At 33.8% G+C, this 12,073-nt stretch overlaps 1 protein-coding gene across 1 annotated transcript; it reads left to right on the forward strand.

Moving 5' to 3' along the window:
• Positions 1-6,085: 6,085 nt before the first annotated feature.
• On the forward strand, positions 6,086-11,182 carry LOC116129260 (glucomannan 4-beta-mannosyltransferase 9-like). Its single transcript, XM_031415009.1, has 9 exons — positions 6,086-6,415; positions 6,507-6,605; positions 6,694-6,946; positions 8,147-8,257; positions 9,258-9,394; positions 9,530-9,643; positions 9,789-9,988; positions 10,301-10,495; positions 10,598-11,182. The coding sequence occupies exons 1-9, from the start codon at positions 6,086-6,088 to the stop codon at positions 10,758-10,760; spliced, it is 1,602 nt and encodes a 533-aa protein (XP_031270869.1). The 3' UTR covers positions 10,761-11,182.
• The last annotated feature ends 891 nt before the right edge of the window (positions 11,183-12,073 follow it).

Consider the following 12,073-nt stretch of genomic DNA (forward strand, 5'->3'; position numbering starts at 1 on the left):
TTGATTTAGCAATGAACTAACCCATTTTGGGTTAGGGTTTTGATTGTAATTCGTATTTTTATGGGTTAAGTAATTGATTGTGTTCTTTTCATATGATTTTGCTTTGATTGTGTGTTTACTCTAAATTTACTGTTTATATGTGATGAACATGATGAGATTGAGAAATGAATCATGTTAGGCTTCTTGGGTAATCACCATTGTAGTATTGGATGCTAGAGATAGATTCAAGAACAAATGAAATCAATATAGGATTCTTGTGCTTAATAAGCTTAGATTTATTAACTTTCAATTTGTTGGGTGTGGAAGGTTAATAGGGAAGAGTAGGAAAACGTAGCCTGAGAAGGTATGTTTGACACTTTAGAGAGTTCGATTTACAATCAATGCATGTGAATATGAATTTAATTTAATTCTTTAGGTTTAACCCATAGAGTCCGAATGAAGTCAAAACCCTACCGGTTTTTGTGAATTGATTTTATCTGTGTTTACAATTTGCGTTCATAGTTAAATTTTAGTTTAGAAATTTTGTTTTAGTTTAGTTTAAATTGCTCCCATTAATCCAAAAGAATTCATTTGCTTCAACTTGAAAATGGTAGAAAACTTAGTGCTTAGCAATAATCCTCGTGGGAACGATACTCACTCATCACTTTATTACTTGAGCGGCTAGTGCACTTGCTACATATTGCATGTTGTAGGAAACACGCATCACTTTACTTTCTTCTTTCCCACCATTGACCAAATGAAATCATCATCATCAGAACATTTTTCATCTAACAACTCTTTTATATCAACAATTTCTTGCAAAAATAAGTTAGAAGTGGGGTACTCACTCCCTGATATGAGATTAGTTGCCGAGTTGAAGGCTTCCAAAATCTCACACATTTTCTCAAGTTTTTCCCAATCTTCATCTGTTGGGGCACAAGTAAAGTTATTATCCAATTGAACTAACATTGGAAACACATCTCTGTACCGAATTACAAGTGCCAACATCTCATAAGTAGAATTCCACCTCGTTTTGCAATCAAGTATGAGTTTCCGCTTGGGCAATTGCAACATCTGAACAATCTCTAAAAACATAATTACTCCGGTTTCTGATTGCTTGACATACAAAATACAGTCACATATGTCTTCAATGATGGGCTTAATTTGGGAAAGCCCATCTTGAACCATGAGATTCAATATGTGTGTCGCACACCGCACATGAAACAACCTCCCACCACACTTTAGCTTCTTGTTTCTTCCTAAATTCTCCCTCAAAATCTTGATTGTCGCGTCATTACTTGAACCATTGTCAACCGAGATACTAAACACCTTGTTCTCAATTCCCCATTCAATTAGACACTTATGAATAGCAGCAGCAATCTCAACACTAGGTCGAGGAGCCGGTATATGAACAAAATTGAGCACACGCTTCTGCAACTTCCAATCATTATCAATAAAATGTCCAGTGAAAACCATGTACTCAAGCTTCTGATTAGAAGAATTCCATATATCAATTGTCAAACTAATCTTGTTAATACTCTTAAGCAAATTAACCGACTTCTTCTTTTGTATCTCATACACAGTCACACAATGTTGTTTCAAAGCAGTACACGTTATCTTGTCCCATTGTGGCATACCACATCTTTGCATCATGTTAAAACCCTCCTCTTCCACAACTGTAAATGGGTGCTCATGCATGAGCACCCAGTTAGCAGCTAGTTCCTGCATCTTGCTCATATCAAAGTTGGCATCTAAAAATGCAAGTGCAGAATGCATTGACATTTCATCTGTTAAACTGGCTAGCCGAAAAAACAATTGTGTTTGCCTTTGACTACCTATTCGCTTCAAACATGATTTCAAATGTCTTGCAAACTAAGTTGTGCTCTTGGTCTCCGTTATTGCTAGCTTTGCCTTACAATGAATACACTCTCCCTTTGTAGAACCATCCGGTAGAACTACCTCTTTAAATTTATTCCAAACTGCTGATGTCTTTGGTCTCTTTTTCCTCTAAAAATTATTAACTTGCTCCTTGTCAGTATGAAGGGTAGAAGCATCAACACCATCATCAGGTGTGCCTATGGGTGTGGCATCGTCATCAGACCAGATTTTAAAGATATCTTCTACTGGTTGCATTCGTGAAGTGGAAGGGTGTGTTCGATTGGGGGTGAATGACAAATGCTCCATTGGAATAAATAAATCCCTCTGCAAAAAGTATATAAAGTCAAAAACATTAAGCCAAAAACTGAACAACGTTTTTCGCTATTTAAAACTGTGCTACAAAGCATTATTTATATACTCAAAATTGGAGGGGAATTTAGTTAACAGTGTCATTATTTTAAAACTGTGCAATAAATGGTTAAAATTGACTAGAAGAGTTCATCCTCTTGTTTCCTTGAATCCTCTTGTTTAAAACTGTGCCGATGGGTTTGGTGATTGTGTTGGGATGGTTAATAGCTGTTGAGAGTTACCAAATATTGTGTTAGCTGGTGCAATTGCAGTCAGAATCTGTATATATAAAGGGCAGTATAGTGGTATGCTTGATACTTTTTTCTTTTGTATTCTAGATGGTTATTTTGGTGATTATGTAGATCTGAAATTTACTGGGGTTTTGTTGCACTGGTTAGAATGGACAACAGTTGTATATGGATGTTTATATTTTGATTTTTGTTGTCATTGTATAGGGCTAGGAGTGCAACAGAATGGATCATTGCTTATATGTTTTTCCCCTGCTTTTGCTTGTGATAATAGTGTTAAAATCTTATACAACAGGAATTTGTTTTTTGTCTTGGGATTGTGGGTTTTACAGACTATTTTTGTAGTGCTGAGTTCAGGGAGCAACATGTTTTTTGCTGGTTTTGTGGATACTGCTTTCTGTGTAAAGGGTCTGCTGCTTTTTCTTTTTATCATTTTAACAGAGTATAAGTCCTGAACTCCTAATTAAGGTACTGACATTCATAGCTCACTACCTCTACAACTACAAACATATATTCAACTCTAAAACTACAAACATCTATGTATAATAGTTCTAACTTTTAAAAAATCTGAAGGTAGGCTGGACATATATATTAATAATAATTTTTTGGGGCCTATGTATTAGCAATTGTTTTTAAAAATCTGAGGGTAGGCCTAACCCTCAAAGGGGTTGGGTCTGACCTTGAGTTTATACTCTTTTTTTTTTTTTTTAATTAGGATGTTGTAATATTAATTTTATCATAATCATGTTAAATCAATGTGAGGTTCTTAATAGTAAACTATTATTTGAGTTCTTATTTATATAAGATCACTTAATTTCAAATATTTAAGAACAGTTGTGACAGAATTAATATTAGAACGTCTTGAAAAGAAAATTTCAATTTACTAATATTGGTAACAATGTTTGTACAAACGGTGGGGAGTTGGGGTGAGTGAACGTACGCAGTAATGGAAGGCGTTGAGCAGTCCATATATAGTCCAGCTGTAACTCTTTCAATTTGTAGTCTCCTTTTAAAATAATTATAAAAAAATATATATATATGTGAAGCTCATGTTAAATGCATGTGCAACAAAATGAAAGAAACGAATTATGTGGATACTATATGTTACACTTGGCATATTTTCAAGACAAACGTTCACTCTCTCACCAATCACTATTGTCAAGGTTTACTCCTTTCATTTTATAACATTAGTCTAGATCCATATTTTAAAAATTAAACGAAAACATTGTACAGATCTGGAATAAAAACATTTGTACGTAAAGGTTTTTGAATAATATTCTGAACTGTCTCGTGGGTATAGTAATGAATGATCTATAAATCATTAATCGGAACCAATAATTTGAGATAAAAAATTTGGTATCATTAAATTTTATGTATTGATTTTGTTAGTTACCATTATTTCTATCAAATAATATAACAATACAAATTAACAATAAGCATCATATGCCAATTTTAAATAAATTTTAATGTTATAAGAAACGTTAAAAATATATAAATTAATTAGGCTCGTTTGTTAATGGGCTTTTTTTTAATATATAGTTTTATTTTTATACAGTGTCTTATTTTTTGAACCATGCAGTCTTGAAAATGTAAACTTATAGGATATACGTTGCTGATTCTAATACAATTAATATTATATGTATGAATCAATTTATTATTGTCTGGTTAAAAAATGTAATTCAAATTCAACTATGGATCTCTTATTTAATTTCAGCTGAAAACCACCAACAATTGCGCCTTTGAAATTAATTGTAAACTTATTAATTGATTAGTCTTTTCAGATCCATTTATTATATTAAAGTGATTCTTAATTCATTTGCAAATAAATTAAACATTTTATTTTAGCATCATGTACAATTATTTAATAGAGCAAAAATATAACTTATATCATATAAAAGGCCAGGAAGAAGTCTTTAATTGATGGTAAAAATTGCATTAATTACTATCGTATGGTCATATTAATTTGATGAATTTTGTTCTTATTAACATTTACAGATTATTTAATTAAGTGATAGGGTATATTTAAATATAAGGAAATTATTGCAGTATTTAATTTTTACCACAAATGTCATAACTTGCTTTGCCTAAAAAATATAATAGAGCATTAATGTGAAGCTTAGAAACTAACAAAGGAATTAAGGAAGGTGGTGAAACCAAATTTGGATGATATGTTATTTATTGGATAATTAATATTCTCATTAATGGGAAATTTGCACATGAAAGGTCTTTGAATTTTAAAGCCGAAAGCATTTTTATTTTCTTCCAAAACATTTAAACCCATTTTTCATTTAAAAATGACTCAATAGAAAAAGATAAATAAAATTTTTAAATAAATAAATGTAGCATGTTTTTTATTGATTAATTGAGTATATTGAGGAGCATCAATGATTATTTTTTTTAATACATAACAAGATTGAAAAGACTATTGCCAGTATGATATAAATGCAAAGATCACCAAACTAAATGGCAAAGTATTATTATATGGTTGATGATTTAGTAAATTATAGGTGACATTATTAATTATAATTATAAAAATAATAGTACACAATTTTACTCTGCATCAAAAATAATTATTGGCCTCTCAATCTCGCCAGCAATTGTACCCTTTTCATTAAATACGGCATATCCCTTTTGCCTTTGATTTAGTTTTTTTGTATTAAACAAATAATCAAATAGGGAGAAATTTGTAACTTAATAAAGAAAAGGTGTCTGAGCTGTAACACATATGGAGAACTCAATCAGAAATTTTTCTGAAAATAATTTAATATTTCACTGTTCATACTGTAGATGAATTTATTTATTTATTTTGTTATTAACAAGTAATTTCCTGAATTTATCCCTGGGATAAAAAATTGAAAGGTTCAGATTTTTCTTTTTGTTTTATATAATCATAAAGAAATAGAAAACTGCGGCTGTTTCTGCAGCCCAGCATGGTAGTTTTTTCTCTGACTCTGTCGTTTTCATTTACACTTAACAAATAAATAAAAAATATGCATTAATGAAATATTAAACTAAATTAGATTTCCAAAATGGGAATTTTTTGTATTCTTTTCAAGCGTCAATTGACTGATTTTACTTATTTTTAATATATTTTATGTAAACCTCTCATTTTGTTGGTGAGAGGGTTAATAGAAATAAACAAATTGAAGAATAAAAGAGAGAGAAGAAATCAAATACAGAGAGAGTTTATATAAGTGGGATTGTTGCCTCTCATTCTTGCTTGCTCTTCCTGTATTTTTTATTTTATTTTTTTCACTCTTCTCTTCGTTTTCAAAACTTGTACACATACATTGTTCTGCTTCTGTTTTTACGGAAGCAGAAAAAAAAGCTTTTAGTTTTCAGAAAGATTGTTCCCATTGGGCTTTCAAGTTGAGGCTTTTGTTGATGTTAATGTAGTAGTTTTCTTGTTAATGGGTTTGTTCTAGTTTTTATTTAAGTCTCCAGTGACTGACATTCCAGCTCTGCTTCCATTGTTTTGCTTGATTCCGAAGCAAAATCACTGATCAAAAGAAGAGATATTCCACCTCTTTTCCCACAGAAACTCCTTTAAAATCCATGCAGATCTAGTGGGATTACCTTCACATTTGCTTCTCCTCCGTTCTTCAGCACAAAATATTTCTCAAAAAACCATAATGGATCAGTTTTCTACACCATCTTTTATTCCTGAATCGTTTCAAGGCGCTGGAAATGACATAACAATGCAACTGACATTGTTTTGGAGTCAGATCAGAGCGCCATTGATAGTTCCATTGTTGAAACTTTCAGTGGCTATTTGTTTGACCATGTCGATTATGCTATTCATTGAAAGGGTTTATATGAGTATTGTCATTGTTCTGGTGAAGTTGTTTGGCCGCAAACCTGAGAAGAGATACAAATGGGAGCCAATGAAAGACGATATCGAGTTGGGTAACTCAGCTTATCCAATGGTCCTGGTTCAAATCCCAATGTACAACGAACGAGAGGTCATTTTCTTTCCCATCCTTCCGTTTTCATTACTCAAATCTAATCTCTCTTTTATACACAAATCTAATTTTACATTTTATTATAATGCAGGTTTATCAGCTCTCCATTGGTGCTGCATGTGGCCTTTCTTGGCCGTCCGATCGGATCATCATTCAAGTTCTTGACGATTCCACAGACCCAACAATAAAGGTAATACAAATATAAAATAATGTGTAATAATTTAATAGATAAATTGATTTGTGAAGTGGGATTTTATTTAATTTGAATAAAAATGCAGGACTTGGTGGAGCTAGAGTGCCAAAGATGGGCGAGTAAAGGGATAAATATAAAGTATGAGATAAGAGGAAACAGAAATGGGTACAAAGCGGGGGCTCTAAAGGAAGGGATGAAGCGTAGCTATGTAAAACACTGCGATTATGTAGCCATTTTCGACGCTGATTTCCAACCGGAGCCTGATTTTCTCTGGCGCACCATTCCTTTTCTTCTTCACAACCCTGAATTAGCCCTGGTTCAAGCTCGCTGGAAATTTGGTACGTAAAATCTTTCTTAATCCTATAATTTTTTTATTTTTATTTTTATTTTTGGAGGATATCATAAAACACCGTTCAGGTTCCTAAAATGATCATTGGGTGATAATTTTCACAATTTTTTATTGAACGAACTCAAAATCTGAAAATTGTGTCATATATCTTAATTCTATTATGTTACAGTTTGTGTTAGATTAGTGAAATGATAACTTTGATCTTATAAAAAATATATATGATCATTTTCTTTTTTTCTTTATATTTCTTTACTCTTAAATGAGACAAACAATCCGACATCTATAATAATCATATACTAACAATATCATACCATATATAACAATAAACTTAATTAAAATAAAGGGAATTTAAACCTATACTTAATTGAATTTGGGAATAAGAAATAAAAATTTCGACTGAATTTTATATATGTGGGCTTATTGGTAAGTGCGAACCTTCTTTAATTTAGAATCTAAGATAGATTTTGTTTAGTAAATAGTTTTTGTAGTAAACAGGAACAGTTACAAAAAATAAAAGCTGTCGGTGGGGGAATTCACCTTCAAGGTGGTGGTCCACTCTCATGGATCTACAAGAGTCTAATGCCTTGCTGGATTGCCCCATCTTTGCCACGTTCGCATATTCCATTGGGTTTCTACTCCATGGGACCCACATCAAGACCAAACCCAACTGGGAAATCGTATATAAAAGCTGAAATGTCATGTTCAGTGTCGTTTAGGTCTTTTGTTTAATCTGCTTTGCCTGACACATTTGAAAGACTTGAACGTGCTCTTACAAAAAGTCAATAATTAAGCTACTTTTTTTTATGTACATGTGGCATAAGCGATGGTCACTGGGGTTCAAGTAACAAGAAATTTATAATTAAATTTTCTCTCGTTTGAATAAGTTCTCATTAGAATTAAGTGATGGTCACTGGGGTGGGTCCTTGGGCTATTCTATGCTCAATCTCTTCATTGAGGGGCACATATGTCTTCTTCCTGAAATAGGCAGCCGGCAGCTGCATGTGCAAAATTAATGGTGGACCTCGTGTTGAAATCACTGTGTAGTGTGTATTGCGTTTATTTCTAATCTTCACTAACCGACACTTGATTTGATTCGTTTTTGATATCATTATTTATTATGGTGTTTGTACTACAAAAGATCATAGCCAGTGCCAGCTAGTGAAATGGCGTTTGTCTTTTCTTTTTGCAGTGAATGCTGACGAGTGCTTGATGACAAGAATGCAAGAAATGTCTTTAGATTACCATTTCACTGTGGAGCAAGAAGTGGGGTCTTCCACCTATGCCTTCTTCGGCTTCAACGGTATGCTATCGCCCCACCCTTACCAGTAATGTTACTGCAACTTTAAATTACAGTTGAATGAACACTGTTCATTCTTTGTCATTCTAATAATGGTTAATAAAAACCTTATGTTCCAAATTCAGGACTAATTTTGTTTATTTGATGCCTCTGTTTGAAAAGTATCGGAAAGCCCCCAAAGGTGAGCTTAAGTGGAAATGAGCTTATTTAATCCCAGCAAAATTTCGGGTTTGAGTCTCTGCCACTGACCTTTGGTGAGGTGGTATATCTACGTTCCGTACCCCACCCGCGGAGATACCCTTAGCTTTGCCCTGACATAGGTGCGGTAGAGGCAATTTCTTATGTGTGTGGGGAAAGAGCGTAATGCTCCCTACCAGATATGGATCAACCCCTAAAAGAAAGAAGTATAGGAAAACACAGTAATGTGAACAAGTATAGGAAAACTTTTAGAACTCAAGCTAAGGGAGAACCTAACATAAAAGACCGGTCTGATAGGTGAGAGAGCCCTTAGGCTTAAGTACCACACTTGGTGGATGTGAGATCCCGATGTGGGATCCTAACATTGCAACCCCTTTCAAGAGCCGACGTTCATGACGGCTTTCACTCTATTAAAACTGACCTGATAGTAGCTCTTTCCCCCTTTGGACGGCTTCACTCATCTATTAGTTGTTCGATGCAGCACCCCCTCCCAAGGAGAGCACACTGCACCTTATTCTAGCCTATAGATAGTCTTTTCCGCAGCCCAACTCTCAACGAAAACACCAATATTAGAACTCAAGCTCAAGGGAGAACCCAACCTAAAAGACCGGTCAGATAGGTGAGATATCTTTAAGCTTAAGTACCACATTTGGTGGGTGTAAGATCCTAATATGGAATTCTAACAAAAACACAGTAATGTGACTTTTAATGTCAATTGTCAAAGAACTATAGGAACATGAATTTTTTTTTTTCTTGAATACAAATTGGTAGTTAATGGCAAATGAAATATTTGGATATGATACAGGGACAGCAGGTGTGTGGAGGATTGCTGCTCTAACTGAGGCTGGAGGATGGAAAGATAGGACCACTGTTGAAGATATGGATTTGGCAGTCCGAGCAAGTCTCAAAGGCTGGAAGTTTGTATATCTTGGTGATGTAAAGGTACTTCACATATAAGTCTTTTATATGAACTATTTCATTTTTCAAACTATTTGCTTATTGTTTCTGTTCTTTACTTAAATCTGTATAGTTTGTTTCTGAAAGTATTTGAGTTGTTTAGTGTCATCTTTACTATAGGTGAAAAATGAACTGCCAAGTACTTTCAAGGCTTATCGGTATCAACAGCACCGATGGTCTTGTGGTCCTGCAAACCTTTTCAGGAAAATGGTGATGGAGATTATCAGAAACAATGTAAGTTAATTTGAAGTTTGTTTTTAACTTCATTTGGTAGGAGGAAATGATGATTTGTTTCTAATCTTGTAATTTAGTGACAAATTCAGGAACCGAAATGAAATCAAATTAGTAGCTTAGACTTTATTTTCATATGTTCATACAGAAAGTATCTTTGTGGAAGAAGGTTCATGTGATCTATAGCTTCTTTGTGGTGAGGAAGGTCGTAGCACACATTGTCACATTTATCTTTTACTGCGTTGTATTGCCGGCAACTATTGTTGTCCCTGAAGTTGAGGTTCCAAAGTGGGGTGCTGTTTATATTCCTGCCGTTATTACCATTCTCAATGCTGTTGGAACCCCAAGGTCTGGTTTTCATGCAACTTAGTTGTTTTTTCATGTAATTGTATGACTCTTTTCAATAGTTCAAATTCCATTTACATTTGATTTGCTGGTGCGTATGCAAATCAGAGGAGAAATTTGTTTCGTTTAAGACTTTTATTTGGGAACTAGCTTCTTGATTTAATTTTTTGTGTCAACTGCAAACAATTCTTCATGGTAAATTGATCTTGCTTTGAAGAAGAAATTTAACAGAATGTACCCTCATTTGCAGACAACACTCTTCTAAGAAGCCCTCAGCTATCATTGCTTTTCTGTGATCTATTTTCATGCTTGCAGGTCACTCCACCTAATGGTTTTCTGGATCCTTTTTGAAAATGTCATGTCGCTGCACCGAACAAAAGCTACCTTTATTGGCCTGATGGAAGGTGTTAGAGTAAATGAGTGGATTGTTACTGAGAAATTAGGAGATGCCCTCAAGTTTAAAGCAGGAAGCAAAACACCCAGGAAACCTCGATTCCTGATTGGAGACAGGTAAAATTTCGCAACCTGGAACTGCCATAAGCTGCATATTACTGCAGGGTAACAAACTCATGTCTAACTTCTCATTGTCATTTCATGTTTATACGTTGACAGAATCCACATGTTAGAACTTGGAGTTGGAGCGTTACTATTCTTGTGTGGCTGTTATGATATTTTCTTTGGCAAAAACCTCTATTTCCTTTACCTTTTCTTGCAAGCCATTGCATTCTTCATCGCGGGTTTCGGTTATATCGGCACCTTTGTCCCCCACTCTTAGTATGATTTCCGAGTTAACGGTTAATGTAATTCTTTCGGCCATCTTGGCCTTTAGCAGGGTCATTCTCTTCTTCTGCAACATTATAAGTGGCGTTCTTTGTGATAGTTTCTGTATAAAAAGAAAAGAGGTCATTCTTTTTAGGTTGAGCATAAGAATTGGAGTCATCAATTTAGTTTATCTTGTGAATATCTGAGAAAACCAAGGAAGTTACATAACAAAGCGTTGTCAATTTATACAAAGAAGATAAGGATCAAGTGAAGACAGCTATGGTTTCAGACCCCAAGAAGATAGAGGAACATTTTGGAATGAATTGTTTGAGATTGTAAGAATTGTAGATTTTTTTTTTTTTTTTCTTCTTTCCGTTTTTGTTGTTGCTGGAATTGTTTGAGGGAATAAATTGACAGGAAATGGGTGATTTCAGAGTTAAATTTCTTTTCGTCCAAATTACGCATTTAGATCTTTCACTCAACAAAAACTTGGAACTTCTATATTACCTTTTCAACTACATTGCATGGAGTTGAAACTGAAAACCATGTGAATACAATTTCGTTACAGGATAAATACGTACACATAATCTCTAGCCAAAATATAACTTCATTGTATATTTACCCTCTTTTAATTTGCATATTCAATACAAATATGCACAAAAATCAAAACATTTTAGCAGGAACCTTTGTCTATCTACTGAAGCTTTTTATTTAAAAATAGAACCAGACACCAATCTGAAATCTTATCAATGAGCTCGGTAACTGCCTCTAAAATTGGAATAAGAGTATGGAATAAAAATAATATGGTTTTTTGGTCGGGCCTTAGACAACAACGATTGGGCCAGCACTTCTTACCTGGTGAAGTGGGCTTGGGCTTTCAACAGAAAAGGTCTCTTGGGTCTAGTGAGAAGTGATATTTACTCCTCCCCTTGATTTGCTCTTCAGCCCCAATTAACTATTAAGGGACATAATAGTAATTAAAAATAGTTTGTAGATTTTTTCTTAAATTCTGTTAACTTGGATCGATCAAATATCAAATTCTAATATAAACATATTGCGAACAAATGTTAAATATGAGTTATCACTAATTGCTAAGGCGTTTTAGTGCGGTGGAATGGGCTTATATATACCCGCACTCCTTTGTAAATGAAGGATCTCCTGCATTGCCTCATTCTTTGTAACCTTATGCAATGTATAATATCAGTTTAGTCCCTCAATATCTATTTATCTTATATCTTCTCTTTTACTTAAAAATCCCTCATATTATATACCCTTGAATCATGATATTGATTATTACATAACAGAACTACTATTTACAAAGAAAAA

The sequence above is a fragment of the Pistacia vera genome, unplaced genomic scaffold (genome assembly GCF_008641045.1).
Source record: "Pistacia vera cultivar Batoury unplaced genomic scaffold, PisVer_v2 Contig1059, whole genome shotgun sequence".
NCBI lineage: Eukaryota > Viridiplantae > Streptophyta > Magnoliopsida > Sapindales > Anacardiaceae > Pistacia > Pistacia vera.